We start from the raw sequence: 23,907 nt of genomic DNA, 5'->3' as shown, positions 1-23,907 counted from the left end.
TGCACTGATACTCTGTCTTTACCATTATCAGTCACCAAAATGGTTGATCACTTCAAGGAACTGATGTAGTCCATGATTTTGCACTTTACATAGTTTGTACCACTTCATCTGCACCAAGGAATGCATTAATTCTAGAAGTCCACAGAGATTGCTTGATGTAAGATCCATCAGATAAGCATCCCAGTAACAATTTCTCCCTGCCACCACCCCCCCCCCCCCCCACCTCCCTCAACTCCATTCTCTCTTTTCAGGGAGAGAAAATGTTTGAATCTGGCTGCAGCAAGGTATTGGTTGTATAAGAGTTGATGTGGAATAAGGGTTGAGGTGGACTGGTAATTGATATTATGCCTCAGTAGAAACCCTTCCTGCTTAGATAGAACTAATTAAATGACACTGTGCTCATGAGGGTTTTGAACCTCCTGTTTCACAGTGAGAGTTCTATAAACTTTGTCCTAAACGCAAATCCTTAAAGCAAAGCAGTTTCATTTCTAAACAGGTAGGTAAGTTTGGGTCTTGTTCTCTAACAGGTAACATGGTCAAGTTTTTAATGTCACAAGCTGTTTTATACAAAGTCTCTTTTGAATGCATTGTTATAAACTATTCTGAGTAGATCATTTAATGTATTTGTAATCAGTATTAAATAAGGCAGATAATGCTGCAGGTCAGACAGTATTAAGATAGATTGGATGTTGTTTGCCAGCTAAGCCACTGCCACCTGTTATGATGGTGACCAGCACATACTCCTGTAGAGAAATCTACATAAGTGTTTGCTCAAGAGAGTTGTTAAAAATAAATTATAAAGATTGTAATGGAAATGATTTTATCTGGTATGTAATGAGCCAAGAGTAAATGGATCTGGAATATTGTTTTCTTTTTTGTTGCTGCTGTCGTTACTGTGTCGTTCACCCATTTCAGAGCAAGCTTCAAATCTATCTGGAAAATAATGACTTAATAATCTTATAATGCAGAATCAGGATTTATTGCCATGAACAAGTCACAAATCTGTTGTTTTGCGGCAGCATCACGGCAAACATTCTTACAAACCACCTTACAAAAATCAATACAAATAGTGAATGAAAAGTCAAAGTAAGGCAGTGTCAATGGCCCCTTTTACACAGAGGATTCAAGTTGGGTATTATCCAACTTTCAAGCGCTTCACCTACCTGTGGGAACGCATCAAAGGCAGATTTGGGGGAGGGGGGGTCCCGAACTGACCCAGCTTTTTTATCCGCCAAGGTAGGTAGTGTTAGAGGCAAAGCAGGGCCAGTCTAAAAGAGCAAGTTGAGTTGAAATGGAAAGGGAAGATGACGTCCTGCTGCGACGTAAATCCATAGACCCAGGGCATAGAAAATGCAAAAACTCGATGCACTAATCCCCAGCTCCCAACCCACTTTCCATCCAACCCATCTTCCTGCCCCGCTTCACTTCCATCCCACCCCCGCTTCCCACTTCCATTCCCTTCCCTCGGCTCCCTCTTCTTTCCCCGCCCTACTGCCCACCACCCTGCCTTCATCCCCAGGCTCCCTACCCTCACTTTGATCAAGTTGATGTGGCGATGAAGCCCAGGCAGGAAGCTGAGGTTGGAGAGAGCCCAGAGCAGGTGGTCGGGGTCCGACAGAGTATCGACTGGATGGATGGTGACTCGAGCACCTGACGCTCTGGCCGCCCATGCATCCAAGCTACTGATGCCAAGGACTGTCCCTTTAGCGTCCCCATCCTCACCATCCAGTGATTAATTTTAGTGAAATGCTTCATTATTCAAGGCCAGTGTGCTTTCAGCTGTGTACATTTCTTTTCAGTGTAAATGGCTTTTGAATAAAAGTCTTAAGAACAAAAAAACAATATTAACAAAAACACATTGAACTGTACAAGGGAGCTGTAGTATCTCACCAAAGGCAGTTTATTCATATGTGAGCGTACAGCTGGCTATCACTGGTCCTCTTTTCAGTAACATCCAACATGAATATTTATAGTTCAATAGAAGTTTGAAAACCCCAAAATGTTCAGATTGTAGAAAATTCTATGCTCCTATTATGCTTCAAAGTAACTTGAACGTTTCATTAAAACAAAATATGCCATTATTGTGTACTGAGCAATGTCACTGCTTATGTTTTACATCATATTAGACACTGACACTCCTGAGCTTCACGTCCCACCTCTTGCTTTGGGAAGCTGGCTTGCTGTGTAAATAGCCTCACTGACTTGGCATTTCTTCTGTGCGAGCAAGCAAACCTGCTTCTAGAGACAGGTTGTGTAAATGGCAATAACACAGCTTTTCAGTGTAAAAAGGGTGTTTGGCTCATTGACCATTGTAGTAAAGGTTTTGTAAGTATAAATACTGTTTAATTAAGAATTTACATCACTGCATTACAATAACATTTTGATTCATTGTATCGTGAACCTTGCATTAGGGTAAAGCATTAAGTTTTATAGAGAACAAATTTAATATTTATTCAGCAGTTTCACGATATAAATGACAAAAAGTTATATCTGTTAAAAATGCCACTTCAAAATTTTTAAATAACATTTTAAGTTTGCCAGCTACTGCATCATCTTTTCGTGGGCTGATTTGTCACACCATGTTTGAAGTAAGATAAAAATGTAAGAAACCCGATTCCCTTGATCACGAGTTCGAGAGAATGTTCCACCAACAAACACTAAAACTACACTACTCACTTTGTATTTAAAAAGAATGATTAGAATTCTGAAAATCCCCACAGAAGATTCTCTCAATTTACTTTTGTTAAAATTCAGAATTTATGTCACGTGAAAGGTGGGTTCAAGCCTTGGAAGAGAACTCAGCTTCACCATGTAAGTAACTTGAGTAGAATCTGATAGGAAATGGCCCTTTTTGACTGCAATTTGTCAAAATCTGCTTGGTCCCAATTACTAGAGCTGGATGTTGGCTTGTATCTGAATTGTTTGATTTTTTTTTCTTCCTGGTGTTGCTAATCATGTGCACATTGACTTCTCAGAATAACATTTACTTTTGTAGGTTAGCTATATTTTTTTCCTGTACTGCAAAAACGCAAGGTCACACGTACCACAATGGAATTCACCTTTCTCTCAACGTTACTGTCAATCTGCTACTTCCATTACATTCTCCATTGGTTTGCAAGTTAAATCTTCAACATTTCTAGAAAGTGCGGCTTTTCTTTCATTTATCAAATGGTCATTCACTTTTGAAAAATAAGTGTCTTTGTAGTTTTAAATCAAATCTCATTGTATTGTTGGGATTGCAGAATTCTTTGCTCTCACTGGGAGCAGAGGCCTGAATAATGTCTAAGATAGCTAGAATGTTCCTGAACTTCCCTCCCCTTGTGTGTTACTAAAACTGAGAGCACAATGTGTTTTTTATATATTTAAAGTACAATTTAGTACTGTATTGTTTGTACTTTACCAGCATAGACTTGAGGATGGTCTGAGTCACTCTGAATCTAGAAATGAATAAGCTCTATGTTCTTAAGGTTCCATTGTATTATTTAAAAAAACCTCAAACATTAAGTCAGTCATCAGGAACTTAAGCGGCTGGTCCGCTGATTCTTTTTGTTGTAACTGGTGGTTATTTCATGGATACAAAACTTTTATATGTACACTGGATAGTTTGGTACTTTTGTGTTTTATACTCAAGATTATGTTACTCTGTCTACTCAATGCTCTCACACCAGGTATTGCATAAATATTGTGAACATTTGATGTAATTTGGTGTATGTTCATAAGTTGTGATGTGCCAGAAATGTCTGGTGTCGATGGTTAATTAAATAAATCTGGTTATTACAACTTATAGCAGCTTCTGAGTTTCATCATTATTAATTTCTTATGAGATCATACACCAACTTTGATGGCAGTGTAAGGGAAAGGATATTTTAAAGTACCAGATCAGAAAGGCCTTTTCCAAAAGTTATTAATTCAGTTTCCCACAAAATCTTAGACCATACGACATAGGAGCAGAAATGGACTCTGCAGCCCGTCAATCTTTGCCTTCAATGCATCCCATGACCCGGCCTCCACAACTGCCTGTGGCAACAAATTCCACAGATCTACCACCCTCTGGTTAACGAAAAATATTTACGTCTCTGTTCTAAGCAGATGCCCTTCAATCCTGAATTTGTGACCTCTCCCACCATGGGAAACAACCATCTACAATTACTCTGTCCATGCCTTTCAACATTCAAAATGTTTCAATAAGATTCCATCTCATTCTCCTAAATTCCAACAAGTATAGTACAAGAGCCGTCAAATGCTCCTCATAGGATAACCTTTTCATTCCCTGAATCATCCTGTGAATTCTTTCCAACATCATTTTTTAACCTCTTGCAGTTTTTTTGTGTTCAAGACTTCCAGAAAAGATTAAACCTTCCTTCCAAATTTTGAACACTGGTCCAAGTTGTAGGCTTGACAGTGCTTCAATGCCTGGATAAGTGCACCGGAGCAGTAGAGAATGTTTGTGTTGTTGACTTTACATGCTGGAATCTGTGCTAAAATTCCTCTTCCTCGATCTTGTGATTTAGTTAACTCTATGCTCCAGTTCAGTACACTAGTTTGCTGTTTTCTTGAGTTGTTTTGAATTGAGCAATTTCCTCATTTGCCTTTTAAAAGCATGGTGCACTCGGCTTGCAATTGGGCTTTTCAAAAAAAAAAATCACACACATCCTCACTGGCTCTGTTAATCACCTGCCCTATTTTGGGCAAGCCTGGGCCGGCCAGCAGGGGGGCACATTGACATAGTGGTCAGTGCAACGCTTTTATAGCACCAGTGATCAGGACCAGGGTTTGAATCCCATGCTGTCTGTGAAGTTTGTATGTTCTGCGTGGGTTTTCCCCTGGGGGCTTCAGTTTCCACCATTCAAAATGCACTGGGGTGTAGGTTAATTGGGTATAAATTGGGTGGCATAGACTTGTAGGCTGAAATGTCTAAAAATAAAATAAAGCCCAACTCACTGAGCCAAACCTTCACCTGCTAAACACGAAAGTCTGCAGAAACCATGATTGAAGTAAAACACAATGCTGGAGAAACCCAGCAGGTCAAACAGCATACCTTATATAACAAAGATAAAGATACATAATCAATGTTACAGGCATGAGCCCTTTGCCAAGGTAGGAGCAAGACAATTCCTCCTCATGTACAAAACCTAAGATTCTTCTTCCACCTCCAACAAATTGCATTATTTTGCCTGCCTTTTACCTTCACTGTTTGTTTAAGATGTATCTGAAAACTGCCACCTCCAATAATTCTGAATTTTCTCTTGAAAGGATGGGAACATCAGCCTTGCTTTAATGCTCAAGCAATTGGTTGGAGCTTGGACTGCATTCCTTGGTTCGGGGTTACATAGCCATAGCTGAAAATTATGACAAAGCAGGTTAATTCCTTTCAAGGGATCCCTAGCTGAGCAATCACCATTAACAAGAATAAACTCAAAATAAGATCATATCATCAGCCAATCCCTCATTACTGATTATATTGGATTCAATGATTAGTCCAAAATGAGAGGGTATATACAACCTTGCTTTGTGCACTAGGTTAGGTCTTTTATAGGAACTGCTGTATTGGCTATAAAATTCAAACTTGAACACCTTGCTTGAAATGCTCTGAAGGAACAACCCATCTTATCCCAGAACACAAAATGTCACCAACATAGCACAAGTTTGGCTGTGGCTGCTGTTAGCCATCTGCTGAATGGACATTGTGGATAACATTTACAATTTATCTTTCAATTTAAAGGATGTGAGGTTTATAGGCTGAGACAGTAATAACTTGCCCATCCCACTCGAGTGTCATTCATTTGCACAGAAAACTTTTCCAAAACTTTTGAAGTTTTTTTTCCCTCAAAAAAATTTACAGCCTGGGTGGACAATATTTACCAGGGAAACAACTGAAATAAAAGAAAGCAAATCTTAAAAGCAACACTTGATATTTAATAAATTAGTCAGAAATTCTTTTAAATCAAACATCATAATGGAATCAAATATCTGCATTAACATTGATCACTAAGAATGTTTGAATGCTTTGATACTGTACAAAATTATACACATTTAGACTTTGAATTGATCTTGAGTTTCTTGATGTCTTTTTCACCAAGGACGAGCACTCCATTTTTAAATCTTCCCAATTGTCCACTCAGGACACTGTCAAGTTTCTTGTTCCTTCTGTGGGTACCAAATCCAATACATGTAATCAGTTTAAGCCTATATTTATTATATGACACTTATTACTAGCTTGTCTAATTGTTAAAAATTAATGAAAAAGTTCTTTGTTAATTAATGGACAATTTTAATTGACCCATGAACTCTGCTTTCAACCACAAATTGAACATACAAAATAACTTTAAAAAGCATCTAAGGTGCAGTTATTAAACATAGTATCGCGGTTAGTGCAATGCTATTACAGAGCCAGTGACCTGGGTTCAAATCCGGTGTTGTCTGTAAGGAGTTTGTACGTTCTCCCAGTGTCTGTGTGGGCTTCTTCTGGGCGCTTGGGTTTCATCCCACCCTTCAAAAAGGTACGGGAATTTCAAAATTAATCGGTTGTATTTGGGCGACATGGGCCAGAAGGGCTTGTTACTGTGCTAATCTCCAAATTAAAACAGACATCAAATACAAAGTTGAAGAGCTAATGTTTGATCCAAGTAGTTAACTCAGAGGGAGAGTTAGAAGGAGGGGTTCTGAAACCCAAAGACCCAGCAGACACCTGGATCAGATTCAGCAGAAAGCAGGGGGTAGTGGGTCGCAGGATTGGTCTCGGGAGCAGACACAATGATGACATTTGATGTAATAAAAGGCCAGAAGTCATCCACACTAACCCACAATAAAAAAAAAAGAGAAAAACTAATATTGGTTCCATGATATATTTTTGGTCTAGTGAGGGTAGACTGGATCTCAATTTAAAGTCTTCAAAAAAGAAATGCTATCCAAGGCACTCCTTCTGTTAACCACTGGACAGCCAATCTGAATTCTGAGTTTAGTTGAGACTTCTAAAAGTCAAGAATCATTCCATCAAAATCAAGTTGGAACCTGATAACAATAGCCCCTTTCACAATTGCAAGTGATCTCAGGAATTAACGGCCGGCCAATCGGCCTTTAGTGTCTAGTGTGTAAACATAATCAGCTCAACGCCAATGTCAGCTCACACGGGGATTGATGGCCTTGACCACTAGTACAATCCCAGGCATCTGCCAACTTTGCAATCAGGCAAGTGTAGAACGGGTCATTGCATTCTGGGATTGAAATGACCCAAATTTTTACACGAGTACAGGAACACGAAGAAAGAAAAGATTAAAATGAAGGTATAAACTTTGCCATGGGAAAGTCGCAGTGGGAGAGAGAGGAAATAAATAGCAATAGCGGACAATTTTTAAACACCGTAGGAAAGTTGGTTGCACTATAGCACACAATTTATTCAGCATGGGAATGTTGGTAGCTTTTTCCCCATGGTCTTTATAAATTGTATGCTTATAGGGCTACCAATTTTCCCATGCTGTTTAAAAATTGTCCGCTATTGCTATTTATTGCTAGCACTTTCCCACGGTCCTTTATAAAGGTTTATATAGGTCGGTACAACAGGGGCTGAAGGGCTCATACTGTGCTGAACATAAAGCTCAATTATGTTATAATTAGGCATGATTAAATTTTGTTCAAATACAAGATCATAATACACTGATCAGGATTTAGGGCAGGCCCACCATCATTCAATGCATCATGATGTCATCGGTTGATGGTAGTATGGTCCTAACCCCAGGGATGATTCCTTGCAAGTGTGAAAGCATTTAGTGTCCCAGTACAAGTGTGAAACCCAAACCCCCATTCCTATCCCAGGACACTGAACGACCAATTTAGTGGGATGCAAGTGTAAAAGGGGCTAATGATAATAACAGTGGAAAACTCAGCTCACAGGTCAAATGGCTACCAAGTCTACAAACTGTCTAATTTGTTCTCTAAAAGGGAATTGTGGTGGCAGTAATATTTCTCAAAACCTTGAATGATCAACATCTTTTAACATCAAAATCTTTTAGCTGGGGGGAGTCACGTGATGGAGTAGAGGCCGGACGGTGAACTCCAGCCCTCTCCAGAAAAGTCGGGAAAAACAAGAGAAAACACAAAGGCACAGAAATAAAAGTTACAGAAAAGTGAGTATAAAGGTGGAAAGAAGATGGCGACAAAAAAAGAAAAATCGAAAGCAACGGCAAGAAGAGAGGAAGAGAAGACAAAGGAGGAAAAAGGTGAAGGCCTTACCTGTCCGAAGAGGCCCGCTGCGGAGAGAGAAACCCGCTCCCTCAGGTCGGTAAATAATGGACTACAAAAATGGCTCGCTGAGCCGAGTAAAAGTGCGCAACCGCGCATGCGCGAAGTATCGCGCATGCGCGATGCGAATGAAAAAAAACACACCGACGGGAGGGGGGACCAGCTGGGGAGTCGATCTCCACAGCCGGCAATGACAGCTGCAGAACACCTGCAGCAAGAAGAGACCACAGAAGACAATAGAAACAAGAAAGAAGAGGAGGAAAGGGCAACAAAGAAACAACAGATGGTCAACCCAGAGGAAGAAGAAGAGGAAGAGTATGGTGAAATAGAAGAAGAAAAGATAGGCAAGGTAAAGGATATACTTGCTCTTATTAAAGGATACATGGAGTCATTTAAAGAATGGCAAACACAGGAATTTAAGGATTTAAGAAAAAGAATAAACAACACAGAAGAGAAAATAAATAAAATGGAGATGACCTTAACAGAAATGGGAAAAAAAATGGACAAGATGGAAGAGCGGGCAGTAGCAGCAGAAATGGAGGTAGAAGACTTAAAAAAGAAATTGGAGAAATCTAATAAAAAAACTAAAGAGACACAAGAACTACTAGCTCAAAAAATAGATACAATGGAAAACCATAACAGAAGAAATAACATAAAGATAGTGGGCCTTAAGGAAGATGAAGAAGGCAAGAATATGAGGGAGTTTATAAAAGAGTGGATCCCTAAGACCCTAGGATGTCCAGAACTACAGCATGAAATGGAAATAGAAAGGGCACATAGAGTATTGGCCTCTAAACCACAACCACAACAAAAACCAAGATCTATTGTAGTAAAATTCCTAAGATATACTACAAGAGAAAAGGTACTGGAGAAGACAATGGAAAAAGTAAGAGAGGGCAACAAACCACTGGAGTATAAAGGGCAAAAAATCTTCATTTATCCAGATATAAGTTTTGAACTCCTAAAGAAGAGAAAAGAGTTCAATACAGCAAAGGCGATTTTATGGAAGAAAGGGTATAAATTTATACTAAAGCATCCAGCGGTATTGAAAATATTTATTCCAGGACAACAAAACAGACTATTCTCGGATCCAGAAGAAGCACGAAAATTTGCAGAACAATTACAAAAATAGACTGAGGGAGGAAGACGGGTAATGAGAGTTAAAATGATCACGATTGATATGTATGTGGGTAAAGACAAAAATAGACTGAGGGATGAAGACGGGTAATGAGAGTAAAAATGATCACGATTGATATGTATGCGGGTAAAGAGGTATAAGAGTGAATAGAGACAATGAGCATACATGAATGTATCTGTACTTAGAGGAAAATATAGATAGTATAGACAAGAATTAATAAGGGAAGGTAATGGAATAGAGAGAATAAGGAGGGAATTAAAAGAGTGACCTTTGTGACATATGAAAAGTGAAATCTTTTCTGGGGGAGGCAGGGTGGGGGGAAATAGCGGTCACTGCAAAATCAGTTGACGCTTGCGAGTGGATTCGCAAATCCAAATGGAGAGGGGAGATGTGGTTGTCCGACAAGGGATAAAGGACAACTCAGGAGGTGAAGGGGAGATTGGGGATAAATAAGATAGAAATAGGAGAATAAGGAAAATGTTAGATGTTGTAGGAATGTTGTCTTATAAAGAGTTGAAAATAAGAAAACAGAAATGGAAAAGGAGGAAAGGTAATGATGGAAAAACGGAAAGAGAAGATAAACAAAATATAAAAGGGCTACGCTGAACTATATGTCTTTAAATATTAATGGAATACATAACCAAATTAAAAGGAAGAAACTACCAAATTTAAATGAATAAATGTATTCCATTAGAAAAAATAACATATTGGTTAAGAAATAATATTGAAATATTCGAACAAGTATAGGAGCCTTACATTAAATACAATAGCGAAAACCTACCGGGGACAAACATTACCTAAGTTGATGGAAGGAGAAGGAAAGAAAAGAATGGACTCAGTAGAATTTCTGGTGTAATTTTGTTGAATGACAACATTGTCTGACTGGCTTAATGCAACCTAGATTGTACACCTAAAATGGATGAGAGGGGGGGGTGGGGGGGTGGTTTGGGAGGAAAGGGGGGGGGGAGAAAAAGTCACTGTATATGTGTGAAAAAGAAATAGTGTATATCATGGCTAATGTGATTTATGGTGTGAAAAAAAAAATAAAAAAAAAAAAATCTTTTAGCTGGAGAGAATTTTCATTCACCATTAAACACAAGAGCAGTCATGCAATGCAGAGGAATTTGCAGGTGCTCAATTATGGAAAACCTGGCTGTCTCAATGTACAAGATAGATAAAAAAGGGAAAAATAAAACAAGAAAGTCTGCAGACACCATGGTTGAAGTAAAAACAAAAAGCTGGAGAAACTCAGCAGGTCAAACAGTGTACTTTATATAGCAAAGATAGATACATAACTGATGTTTCAGGCCTGAGGCCTTCATCAAGGTATGAAAAAATGTTACCTGGCATCCAAATAAAAAGGTAAGAGGGGAGGCATGGTCACAAAGGCAGGAAGTAATAGGCGGAGAAAGGAGGGAGGGCACAGCAGCAAGCAAGGGGAAAGAGAGATGGTTGGGTGAATAGAGAGGGAAGGGAGTAGAGAGCTAGGGAAGGTTAGCAGAAACCAGAGAACTCAATGTTCATGCCATCCAGTTGGAGTGCCCAAACGGAAAAAATCAGGTGGTGTTCCTCCAATTTACGGGTGGTCTTGAAGATTTAGGACATGAGGCCATGGACAGACATAGGAGTATGGGAGTGGGACACAGAACTGAAATGGTTGGCCAATGAGAGGTCCCGGTCAGTGGTGCAGATAGAGCAAAGGTGCGCAACACGACAAACTGACAAACAATGCATATGGAGATGGCACAAGGGAGGAGTTCCCGATGGTCAAAAGAAACAAAGGTGGGGCATCTTGGATGAAATATTTGAGAGGGTGAATATGACTAATGAAAAACAGATCTCCTCCCACACTCAATCGATATCACGTCCTCCTCACCTTTCCTCTCTCCTTTCCTTCTGCAATGCCAACTTTGAGTTCTGAAATTTAAAAAAAAGAGGAAATATTGACAACATGATTCAAAGATTACATTTTCGGATGTCTCTTAGGCAATAAGCAGGTTACAGTTCTGAGAGATATTATTCAATGGAAAGTAGCAACATCCTATTAAAAACACAGAAGAGAATGCAGATGCTGAAATCTGAAGCTAAACAACGTGCTAGAGGAACCCAGAGGGCCAAAAAGCATTAGTCGAAGGGATAAATTTTACAGCAAATCTTTTCATCAATACCGAAAACTGAAGGCTCTGAAGGGAGGACAGTGTGGGAGGGGTGAGACAGGAGCTCCAAGTGGAGATGAGACATTGTGGGCAGAAGACTGACAGATGCCATGAAAAGGGAGGCAAGATAAGCAAGGTTAGGTGGAGGAAGATGTGTCACACACATGCAAGTAGAAAATTCGAAGACATAAGTTGACAATGCTGGAATCTATTAAGCACAGACCAAACACTGACTTGGAGACTGTTTTGCAGAGCTCTGTCCATGCCACAAGATATAGGAGCAGAAGTAGGCCCATTGGCCCATCGAGTCTGCTCTGCCATTCTAATCACTCAGCCCAGTGGCCGGCTTTCTCCCCGCAACCCCCAGTGGCCGGCTTTCTCCCCGCAACCCCCAGTGGCCGGCTTTCTCCCCGCAACCCCCAGTGGCCGGCTTTCTCCCCGCAACCCCCAGTGGCCGGCTTTCTCCCCGCAACCCCCAGTGGCCGGCTTTCTCCCCGCAACCCCCAGTGGCCGGCTTTCTCCCCGCAACCCCCTGCTGCCCTGACTAATCAAGTTCCTGTCAATTTCTGCCTTAAATACACCCAACAACCTCCGCCCTGTGCACCCTTCCCATTCTCCCACTGATCTGTCTGTCCTGGGCCTTCTTCACTGTCAGAGAGGCCCAACACAACTAGAGGAAGAACACCTCATATTACACCTGGACAGTCTACAATATAATGGTACACACTCAGAATGTTCTAGTTTCAGGTAACGTCCCCTTTCTTCTTCTGATCTTCCCCTTCTCCCACCTTTTTGTCTCTAATCACCCCCACTAGATTCATCTGCTTTCTTATCCCCTCCCTTTGGTTCTATCTGGTCTATACAGCCAATTCCACCTTCTTATTAGATTCCAGCACTGGCAATCTTTGTCTTCTAATCCCCTTCTCCACCCTGTCTGGCTCATCTTCCTCCATCTGTTTTTCATGCCTCTCTCTCTTCCCCTTTGACTGGCATCTGTCCATTATGCTTCACCTTGCCTGTTTTGCCAATCCCATGTAGGGCCCCTGTCTCACTCCTCACACCCTATCCTCTCTACTCTTCCTTCTGTACCAACTCTCCTCAGTCCTGAAGAGTTTCAGCTCAAAAATATTGACCATCCTTTTTTTCCCCTCTGACCCGCTGAGTTCCTTCAGCAAATTGTGTTTAAAGTCTTAAGTTCAGGATCATATCTTTCTTTTTCTTTGGCTTGGCTTCGCGGACGAAGATTTAAGGAGGGGGTAAATGTCCACGTCAGCTGCAGGCTCGTTTGTGGCTGACAAGTCCGATGCGGGACAGGCAGACATGGTTGCAGCGGAAAATTGGTTGGTTGGGGTTGGGTGTTGGGTTTTTCCTCCTTTGCCTTTTGTCAGTGAGGTGGGCTCTGCGGTCTTCTTCAAAGGAGGTTGCTGCCCGCCAAACTGTGAGGCGCCAAGATGCACGGTTTGAGGCGATATCAGCCCACTGGCGGTGGTCAATGTGGCAGGCACCAAGAGATTTCTTTAGGCAGTCCTTGTACCTTTTCTTTGGTGCACCTCTGTCACGGTGGCCAGTGGAGAGCTCGCCATATAACACGATCTTGGGAAGGCGATGGTCCTCCATTCTGGAGACGTGACCCACCCAGCGCAGCTGGATCTTCAGCAGCGTGGACTCGATGCTGTTGACCTCTGCCATCTCGAGTACTTCGACGTTAGGGATGAAAGCGCTCCAATGAATGTTGAGGATGGAGCGGAGACAACGCTGGTGGAAGCGTTCTAGGAGCCGTAGGTGATGCCGGTAGAGGACCCATGATTTGGGTCATATCAATCTTCTAGAAATCTTCTAGAAATATGACCAACAAAAAAAAAGCACAAACCTTTTTTATTTGTTTCGCTGTAACCTTTTGCTTCATTATTTCCTGGTAAATTTTGTAATTTACATATTCACGTTTTGCCGGCTGAAATAAAAATAAAATTCAAGGATTATGACAGTTACAATATGTCCATTTTCTGTGTGAGCAAGATATGAAAATTCTACAGTGCCCTCCATACCATTTGGGACAAACATTTTTTCGCTTTATTTGTCCCTGCGCTCCAGTTTTAAATTTGTAATCAAACAATTCACATGTGATTTAATGCACATTCCAGATTTTATTCAAGGTTATTTGTATAAATTTTTGTTTGACCATGTAGAAATTACAGAACTTTTAAATACATAGTCCCCTCATTTGGAACACAGCAATGGTATGTATATTAAAGGTGTCATGTTTAGTACTTTGTTGCATTTCCCTTGAACGCAACGACTGCTTGAAGTCTGTGATTTATAGACTTCACCAGGTGCTGAGTATCTTCTCTGGTGATGCTCTGCCAGGCCTCCACTGCAGCCATCTTCAGCTCCTACTTGTTTCTGGGGCTTGTCCCCAAAAGTTTTCTCTTCTGCATATGGAAGGCATGCTCAATTGCAGTTAGATTGGAAGAGTGACTTGGCCATTCAAGAATTTTCCAGTTTTCAGCTTTGAAAAACTCCTTTGTTGCAGTCTACTTGGCATCAATGTCTTGCTGTAAGATGAAGCTCTGTCCAAAGAGTTTGGAGGCATTTGCTTGAACTTGAGCAGACCAGAATTTATGTTGCTTCTGCCATCAGCAGTTACATCATTAATACCTGTAGGAGCCATACATGCCCAGGCCATAACATCCCACCAAATGTCCTAAACATTATGGTGCCCTGAAATGGGGGAACTACGTATAAAAAGTGCTATAATTTTTACATGGTCAAACCAAAATGTACACAAATAACCCTAAATAAAATCTGTAATGTGCACTTTAATTACCTGAATTGTTTGATTATAATTTTGAAACTGTGGAGCACAGGGGCAAGTAAAGGAGAAAAAAAAAGGTCTGTCTCAAACATTATGGAGGGCACTGTGCATGAATGCATTATGCATAAGAACATTAGCCAAAACAAAGGAAGGCAACCAAGTGGAAGGACATTACTCTCTTTAAACATTGCCATGTACGATCTAGCCAAGAAGTGAGTGTTTCCAACAGTGCAACATTTCACGGTATCATCCGGGCAGCATCAGCCCTTTTTAAATGCACAAGGTCTCCAGAGGAATTCCATCAAAACACCATCTTTTGATTCAAAGGTGAGCTACACCCAATAACAAAAGAGGACCAGTGGAGATTACCTGCTCTCGGCGGGTCACTGAGACAACAGAACCTACAGTTGTGATTTGGGTATCGACATGTAGAGTTCAAAGCAATGTTACCATACACCCAAATTCCAAGTGGATTCTGAGGTTGAGTTTGGGAGTAACATCTCAATTAACCCAAAGCTCGTTCCAAACCTCCAATTCAAAGGATTTCTTTTCAAATTATTTTTATTCTTTTTAAACAATGTAAATTAAAAAATACAATGAAAATCCATTATGAAGTGTTATACATGGCTATTAAACAATCAGTACATCAAGACTAGTATATAAATTGAAAAACACACCCATTATCATAGTCCATACAGTACATTACATTCAAACAAAAATGAAAAAAAAATCACAGCCCTTTCCCTTACCACAGTCATATGATAGATACTTCATATTGAAATAAAAGCAAAGGGAGAAAAAAAATTAAAGAAAAGATAGAGGTCAAACAGTCAAATGATATTGAAAAATTATAAAGTGGGTAGTAAGTCATGAATGACCTCCCCCCCCCCCATACCTTAAATTTTATACCTGAAATATTAACTGAATACCGAATCTTTTCCATATTCAGAAAGGACATGATGTTCCCTAGCCACTGACCATGTGTGGGCGAGGCAGCATCCTTCCATTTAAGCAAAATCGCAAGTCTCGTTAAGAGTAGCAAAGGACTCTTAACTGAAGATAAAGGAACTCCATCCTTTCCTGTTGTACCAAAGAGAGCAACTAATTCAGCACTAATTTTACATTCAAAATTAAAGATAGGGTGTGGAAAATCTCTCTCCAGTACTTTTCAAGACTAGAACAAGTCCAGAACATATGAATTAAAGAAGCTTCTCCTCTCTCACACCTATCACAACTTGAACTTGTATCAGGATAAAAGTGAGACAATTCAGTGAGACGTGTGCTCTATATACCACTTAGAATTGCAATAAACAATGACAAGGACAAAGCGAAGAGCTATTAAGCAGCTTTAAAATAACATTCAATCTTCATCTGATAGTCAAATTTAGGTCCCGTTCCCAAGCATTTTTAATTTTGATGAAGCCTGTTTTAAATGCATAAACTTCTCATAAATGATAGATGTTAAACCTTTATGAAGGGTTGAAAACTAAAAAAAACTGAACAAAATTTGTTTCAGAAACTTTAGGAAAATCATAAATTTGCAAATGTAAAAAAAAAATGCCAAATTTGCAAATATCTGAAAAGATGAGAGTTAGATATTAAACTTAACAGAAAGCTGATTAAATGATGCAATGCAGGATCAATGAAAAGGTCTTTAAAACATTGAATACCCGCTCTGTGCCATTGCAGAAAAACAATATCATGCAAAGAAGGTTGAAAAAGGCGATTAGACAGAAAAGGACTTGAGAGAAATATTATGAAATGTAAAATGTTTTCTAAACTGTGTCCAAATTCTCATAGAATACTTAACAATGGGTTATCTATCAACTTAATTGAAAGAATGGAAATGAAAAGCTAAGATGTGCTAAATTAGATAATTTTTTTAGGGGAATTCAACTCCATAGGCACCTATAATGGACAGTCAGTATAATTATGAAAATATGACCAAAACGTAAGACATCGTATATTGACTGGTCAGTAATAAAACCTAAAGTTAGGGAGAGCCATACTACCACCCCTCTTGGGTTTCTGTAAGAAAACTTGTTTAGATGAGGGTGACCTCCCTTCCATTTATAAGACAATATAACCAAATCAAAAAACAATTTAGGAACGAAAATTAGTACAGATCGAAAAAGATACAAAAATTTAGGCAAAATATTCATTTTAATAGAAGTAATATGGCGAACTAAAGATATAGACAAAGGTGACCATTGAGATAAGGACTGCTTCACTTGCTTTAGCAAAGCAAGATAGTTTTCCTTAAAAACATGTTTATAATTTTTTTTGTAATTGTAATACCAAGATACATAAATTGGTTTTTAAACAATCTTAAAAGGAAAACTAATAAAAGCATTAACATAGGAGAATTTAAAGGAAAAAGTTCAATTTTTACAGATTTAATTCATAACCTGAAAATTGACTAAATTATGATAGTAATGATATCATGGGGGTAGGGAGGAAACCAGGTTCGAAAAGAAAATAGGAGATTATTTTTGATCTTGCCTGAGACATCCTTACACTCTTGGAGTCCAATTGCTATACGTTCAATGGGAAAAATCAAAAAGAAATGGATTTACAGGGGCCCCCTTGACGGATGCCACATTGCAGATTGAAAGGTCAATTGTTGTGAATTAGTGAGAATTGAGGCAGTTGAACATGAGTACAGTAATTTAATCCATTTAATAAAATCAGTACCAAAGTTAGAATTTTCTAAAATCATAAAGATATAACCATTCTATTCAATCAAATGCTTTTTCTTTATCCATTGTCAGAAGGCAAATAAATATTCAATAAATGACACATGTTAAAATAGGAATGCAAGTTTTTAATAAACCCTGTCTGGTCTTCAGAAATAATTAATGGTAAAATATTTTCCATCCTACTGGCCAAAACCTTCACTAAAATTTTAACATCAACATTGAAGAGAAATTGGTCTATAGGAGGAACATTTGGCTATATCTTTACCCTTCTTCGCTATTAGATATACAAGCTTAGATGAATGATTTCGGAAGTTTACCTTGGTTAAAATGAATCCACTAACACCAATCCTATGCAAGGTGATAACAACTTAAAGAATTATTTTAAAAAATTCTACTGGAAACCCACTGGATCCCAGGGACTTCCAGACTGTAATGAAGAAGTAACGGCCATTATTTCCTTCTGTGAGATAGGTTTATCTAGACTAGTTTGACTATCCAAAGGAATCATGGCAATATTTAACCATTCTAAAAAAACTCTTCAAACTACTGTCATTTATACACTCAGAAGAATAAAGTTAAGAGTAAAATTTCCTAAATGTGTAATTTATCTCCAAATGATATGATAGTAGGTTACCATTATTTTTATGAATCTTTGCAATATGTCGTTTAGCTCAAAATCCTCTCAATTGGTTAGCCAAGAACTTACAAGATTTATCACCATGAATGTAAAACTGACTCTTATTCTTCAAAACCTGAGAAGATCAAATGTAGTTTTAAGTCCATTTTTTAAATATAATTCCGATTTTTTAGTTTGAGCATACTGTTTATCTATTTATTTGATTTGGTTAGTTAACAGATCTTTATTGGTCATCTTTTTTTATTAACAGTAAAAGAGATTTTTCCCAAGAAAAGCTTTCAAGGGATCCCATACAACAAAACTGGAAACCACCAGTGAAACATTAGTATCAAAGAAAAAAAACATCTGTTCTTACACAAATTTAACAAAGTCATTGTCTGAAAGTAAAACTGAATTGAAACATCAGTGTCTTTTTACTTAATAAAAATTATGAAGTTATTGATAATGTGAAAGGGGCATGATCAAATAATGCAATACTGTGATAACCACAAGAATGCGTTAGAAGGATTAATTGATCATCAATGAGAAAGTAATCAATAAGTGAATAAGTATGATGAACATTTGATAATTATACCCTCTATTAGTAGGCTGAAAGAAATGCCAGACATCCAAAATACTACAATCTGATAGAAAGAATGAATTCATGAGGCAGATTTACTTAATATGGCAGGGTTAGGATGAATAATCTAAAACATGATCTAACCATCAGTTAGAATCCCCATTTAAAACAAGCAAATATAAAGTTAAATCCAGCAAAGAAGAAAATAAATTTTCCAAAAAAAAGCACATCATCTACTTTGGGAGAATAAACATTAGCAAAAACCACCATTTTGTCATGTAATTTCCCTGAAATGACTGTTAATATCTGAAACATTGTATTCAGTAAAGGGAATGTTTTGATTAATAAGGATTGAGACCCCCCCACCACTGGCTTTAGCTTGAAAGCAAGAATGACAATGCTGCCCCTTCCACCACAGTATCAGGCGCAAAACATTACTGCTACAAATATGCATCTCCTGCAAGAATATAACTGTTGCTTTAAGTTGTTTTAAATGTGAAGACACTTTTCTCACTTAACTGGATGGTTCAAGTCTTTTACATTCCAACTGAGACAATTAAAAGTTTGCCATGTTAATTCACTAATAGATTAATAACAATAAAATTGATTTCAAAAATTTCAATAGACAAATGAAGTTTAAGTCTGTATAAAATGCACAATATTCATCCACCAGATGGCACTCTTAGAACAGAAATTAGAGATCCAGAAGTTAAACAATAACACCGTAACAATGTAAAACAAAAGTAAACACCCTTTAAGCCACCTCCCTCCTCCCTAGTCCCAACCCCCAAAGGCTGCCGAATAGACCAAAAGTGAGCTAATTAATTTCTCCAGAATTTCTACATCTTCCTGTTAGATTAGATGTCCTGGCTCCTAAAAATGTTTATAAACATTCCCCAATATTTCAAACCAATAGGGAAGTCATGTTTAGGCACATCAGAAAAAAACAATTTGAAAACTTCTTAAAAAATTTTGATCAGTCTATAAAATAACAAACTTGTGAATTATTTAATACTAGCAATTCAGAATGTAAATTATATATAGAGAACTTTTTTATTACATGAATAGAATCAGAGGGTGTCAATATTCTCAGACACTGTGCTAAACCAATATAAACCTATTCCTGAGCCTCATCTACTGAATTTGAATTCTTCTTGTGCCCACTGGAGTGATATGAAACAGCACTGGATATAACGAGGCTTAAACCCAAGATTATATAACTCAGACATAATTTCTCTGTAGACGGCCCGCTGACTCATGACTTCTGAGCAGTAATCTTCAAAGATTTTAAGTTACTGGCCACAATACAAAAGTTTTCTCTGCCGATGAGGTTCAAGGATCGAAAGTTCTTTTGTTTGATATTGGTGTAGTGTATGATCACCGAATGTGGCTTTTGCCCAGATTTGGGTTATGGCAGCAGTGGGCGGTGCACTCTATCAATCTCCGGTGGAGATGAAAATATCTCTTTTCCAAATACCATTACAAGCAGATTTGAACAAAATTTGTTGTTGCCTAGTCTCAGCGATTTCTGCCCAAGATACTGAGATTTTGACATCTACTTCGACTTTCCATGACTTTTGCCATCAACTTCTCATTACTGTTAGTTAATGCTGATGTAGAGTCTTCCAAATGCCGAACCTGATCACTTAAATCATTCAAAGTAGGTTCTACAGTAGAGGCTCACCTTGTTTTTCAACAGAATGGCAAACTTGCTCAAGCTTATCTTCCAGTTTTGTGAGCCTTCAATTCACAAGATCACAAGACCAAGGAACAGAAACAGGCCACTAGGCCCATCGAGTCTGTTCCATAAATTTACACTAAGCTACTCTACACTAGTTCCAATTTCCAGCCTTTTCCCCATATCCCTTGATGAGATACTTGTCTATTTCTTGTTTAAATACTCCCAGTGATCTGGCTTCCACTACTGTATGCGGCAGCAAGTTCCACAGATCCACGACCCTCTGGCTAAAGAAGTTCTTCCTAATCTCTGTTTTATATGGATAACCTCTAATTTTCAGTCTATGACCCCTTGTCCTTGATTCACCCACCAAGGGAAACATCTTACCCACATTCACCTATCTAAACCTTTAAATATACGAAATGCCTCTGAGATCTCCTCCTATTCTCCTATACTCCAATGAATACAACCCAAGAGCTGCCAAATGCTCCTCGTACATTAGCCCTTGCATTCTGGGAATCTTCCTAGTAAATCTCCTCTGCACCCTCTCCAACATCACATTCTTTCTAAGACAGGGGGCCCAAAATGGCACACAGTACTCCAAATGAGGTCTCACCAGTGCCCCATAGAGCCTCATCAACACCTCTTTACTCTTGTACACTATTCCTCTTGAAATGAATGCCAACATAGCATTCGCTTTCTTCACTACCAATTTCACCTAGTCATTTACTTTTAGGTTTCCTTGCACAAGGATACCCAGGTCCCTTTGCACATCCGAGGTCTGAATTTTCACCCCATCCAAATAGTATTCTGCCTGTTTGTTTCCACTGCCAAAATGTACAACCGCACATTTCTCTATGTTAAATCTCATCTGCCATAATTTTGCTCAGTCTCCTAATCTGTCTATATCCTTCTACAACTTTACAGTTTTTACTACACTTCCTACTCCACCACCTATCTCGCTGTCATCTGCAAATTTGGCCACAAAACCATTTATACCACAATCCAAATCATTTATATAAATTGTAAACAGCAGCGGCCCCAATACCGACCCTGCAGAACACCATTAGTTACAGGCAGCCATCCAAACGAGAACCCTTAATTTCAACCCTTTGCTTCCTGTCTATTAGCCACTTATCTATCCATTTTAATAACTTCCCTGTAATTCTATGGGCCCTCATCTTATTAAGCAGCACCTTATCGAAAGCCTTTTGAAAATCTAAATAGATAACATCCACACCCTCTCCTTTGTCTATCCTACTTGAGATTTCTTCAAAAAAAACTCTAATAGGTTGGTCAGGCAGGATCTACCCTTTAAAAAACCATGCTGACTTGGACCTATCTTGTCATCCATCTCTAGGTATTTCATCACCTTGAGGATCGACTCTAATATCTTCCCAACCACGACGTCAGACTAATTGGCCTATAGTTTCATTTTTTCTGTCTCCCACCTTTCTTAAATAGCAGAACCACATTTGTGACCTTCCAATCTTCTGGAATCTCTCCAGAGTATCGATTTCTGGAAGATCATTGCCAATGGATGTACAATCTCCAAAGTCACCTTTCAAATCCTGTGGATGCACCTCATCTGGCCTGAGAGATTTATCAATCTTTAATCTGTTTAGTTTGCCTAGCACAATTTCTCTAGTAACCCTAACTGAATTTAACTCTACTCCCTGAAGCCTGACTGTCCAGGATATTACTAATGTCTTCCACAGTGAAGACAGATGCAAAATATTGATTAAGTTCCTCTGCCATCTCTTTATAACCCATTACAATTTCCCCAGCATCATTTTCTATCAGTCCTATGTCAACATGTGTCTCTCTTTTCTTATATTTGAAAAAGCTCTTAGTATCGTTTTTAATATTGTTAGCTAATATCCATAACCTTTTCATTTTCATTCCGAATGACTTTCTTTGTCTCTTTCTGTAATAGTCGAAACAAATCCCAGATCTCTGATTTCCCATTGATTTTAACTTCCTTGTATGCCCTTTCCTTTGCTTTTATCTTAGCCTTCACCACTTTTGTTAGCCACAATGGTACCATCTTTCCTTGGACAAATTATTTTTCCTTGGAATATATCTATCCTGCGTGCCTTTTATTACTTGCAAAAATATCTTCCAGTCCTGCTCTGATCCTCCAGTAAGTTTGCTTTCCCAGTTTACTTGAGCCAGTTCCTTTCTTATACCACTGTAATTTCCTTTATTCCACAGAAAAATTGATACATCTGATAAATTTTTTTTTTCCTTTTCAAATTTTAAATTAAATTCAACCATGTTATGATCACTGCTTCCTAGAGGTTCTATGACCTTTAACTCCCCAACGACCTCAGGTTTCTTGCATATGACCCAATCCAGAACTGCAGACCCCCTAGGTGGGCTTCTCAACAAGTTGTTCAAATAAGCTATCTCTTAGGTTTTCTACAAACTCTCTCTCCTGACTTCTCTCTTTCCCAATCCCCTGCCATGTTAAAATCCCCCATAATTCTTTTGATATTATCCTTGTGGCATGCCATCTGTTTTTCCTGCTGTAACTCATTATCCACTTCCCGGCTACTGTTTTGGGAGCCTGTATATAACTGATAATATGGTCTTTTTACCCTTGACACTTCTTAATTCAACCCATAACGATTCTATCCCTTTTGACCCTATGTCTCTTACTTTCTATTGATTTAATGTCATTTTTTATCCTCAGAGCCACTCCTCTTCCTCTACCCACTTGCCTATCTTTCCTATAGACTGTGTAACCTTGGATATTGAGCTCCCAATCAGATGCCTCATTGAGCTATGTTTCAGTAATGGCTACAATGTGATACTTTTCAGTTGAATCTGAGCAACCAGGCCATCCACTTTGTTTCTACTGCTACATGCATTTAAATATCGTTCCCTTAAACCCGATAGCAAATTTGTTTGTTCCGTATTCTTTTTGTACAGCCCTTTCTCCTGCTTGCTCACCTGCTTTTTCTTTCTGTTGTTATTGAGTAACTCTTCACTATTTATTTCTCTCCCTGTTGTAATTCCCTGCCTCCCTACTGTCCTATTCTCTTTTTAATCTAGAAAAGTGCTTCAGAAAAGTTTTCAGAAGGGTGGGCAAGCCAGTGTTTCTTGTTTCTTTTTGTTTTTTTCCAACCTTAGTGCTCTTTGTATCCATTTTAACATAGGATAAAAAATATAAATATGAAATCGACATACTCTGAAAGTGTGAAAGAAAAGGAGGGGAGAAAAAGAATATGGATTACATAGGAGCAAGTGACTGAAGCAGCTACTTCATGTCACAGTCAACTAGAAGTCCCCCAGGATTTCTAACCAACAAAATGGAAATGGTATTGAGTTTCCTAAACTTGACTTGACAGTCAGAGTAATGGTTTGGACAACTCAACCATATTACACTCAGAAGCTTAGAAAAGATATAATAGAAACACAGATCAATATATTGCACAATCTCAAGTAGAAAGGAGGCAATACAAGCTACAGTAGATCAAACAATTATGCATACACAAAGAGCAATCCAATACGACCTGCCTACCTTAGCACCAAGCGCAATAGCTCTCTGTTGTTCCATAATTCTTTGTTCTTCTTTTTTGTATCCTGTGATACCAAATTTATGCACTTCCATGCGGGCCTGTAAAGCAAAAGGCATCAAGAATGAGACCTGCCCTTTCTTTTTTTTTAAAAAGTATTTTATTTTTGATTTTCAAAAACTCAGATGAATTCAGACAATAGACTTTCTTTCAACAGTTATGTATAACATACAGTGTCTGTTTTCCCCGCCCCCCCCACCCCATGCCCCAATATAACCAAGAATAATGTTATGTAAATCCATACAAGTACAAAAACAAATCCCAGTGAAGGTCAATAACCCCTTGTGAAAAACTAAAGAATAAAAGTGAAACAAAACCCCAGGCACTTAAATAAAAAGGGGGTAAGGGACAAAAAACAAGAGGACCACATTCCACTTCTTTGATCACAATCATTTCCCTTCTGGGATGC

General features: G+C 38.7%; 1 protein-coding gene across 2 annotated transcripts in view; it reads right to left on the bottom strand.

Annotated features, from left to right (window-relative positions):
• Positions 1-5,895: 5,895 nt before the first annotated feature.
• Positions 5,896-23,907, bottom strand: part of fsaf1 (40S small subunit processome assembly factor 1) — a 35,816-nt gene continuing 17,804 nt past the window's right edge. For both annotated transcript variants that reach the window (XM_069885093.1, XM_069885092.1), the window contains exons 4-7: positions 23,444-23,539; positions 13,403-13,483; positions 11,253-11,293; positions 5,896-6,147 (exon numbers count right to left, since the gene is read on the bottom strand). In XM_069885093.1, coding sequence (XP_069741194.1) covers positions 6,024-6,147; positions 11,253-11,293; positions 13,403-13,483; positions 23,444-23,539 — 342 coding nt within the window. In that variant the 3' untranslated portion in view covers positions 5,896-6,023. The remainder of the gene's footprint in view (positions 6,148-11,252; positions 11,294-13,402; positions 13,484-23,443; positions 23,540-23,907) is intronic.

This window comes from Narcine bancroftii, chromosome 6 (assembly GCF_036971445.1).
Source record: "Narcine bancroftii isolate sNarBan1 chromosome 6, sNarBan1.hap1, whole genome shotgun sequence".
Classification (NCBI taxonomy): domain Eukaryota; kingdom Metazoa; phylum Chordata; class Chondrichthyes; order Torpediniformes; family Narcinidae; genus Narcine; species Narcine bancroftii.
Note: the sequence above shows the minus strand (reverse complement) of the source record. Positions and strands in the feature narration are given on the sequence as shown.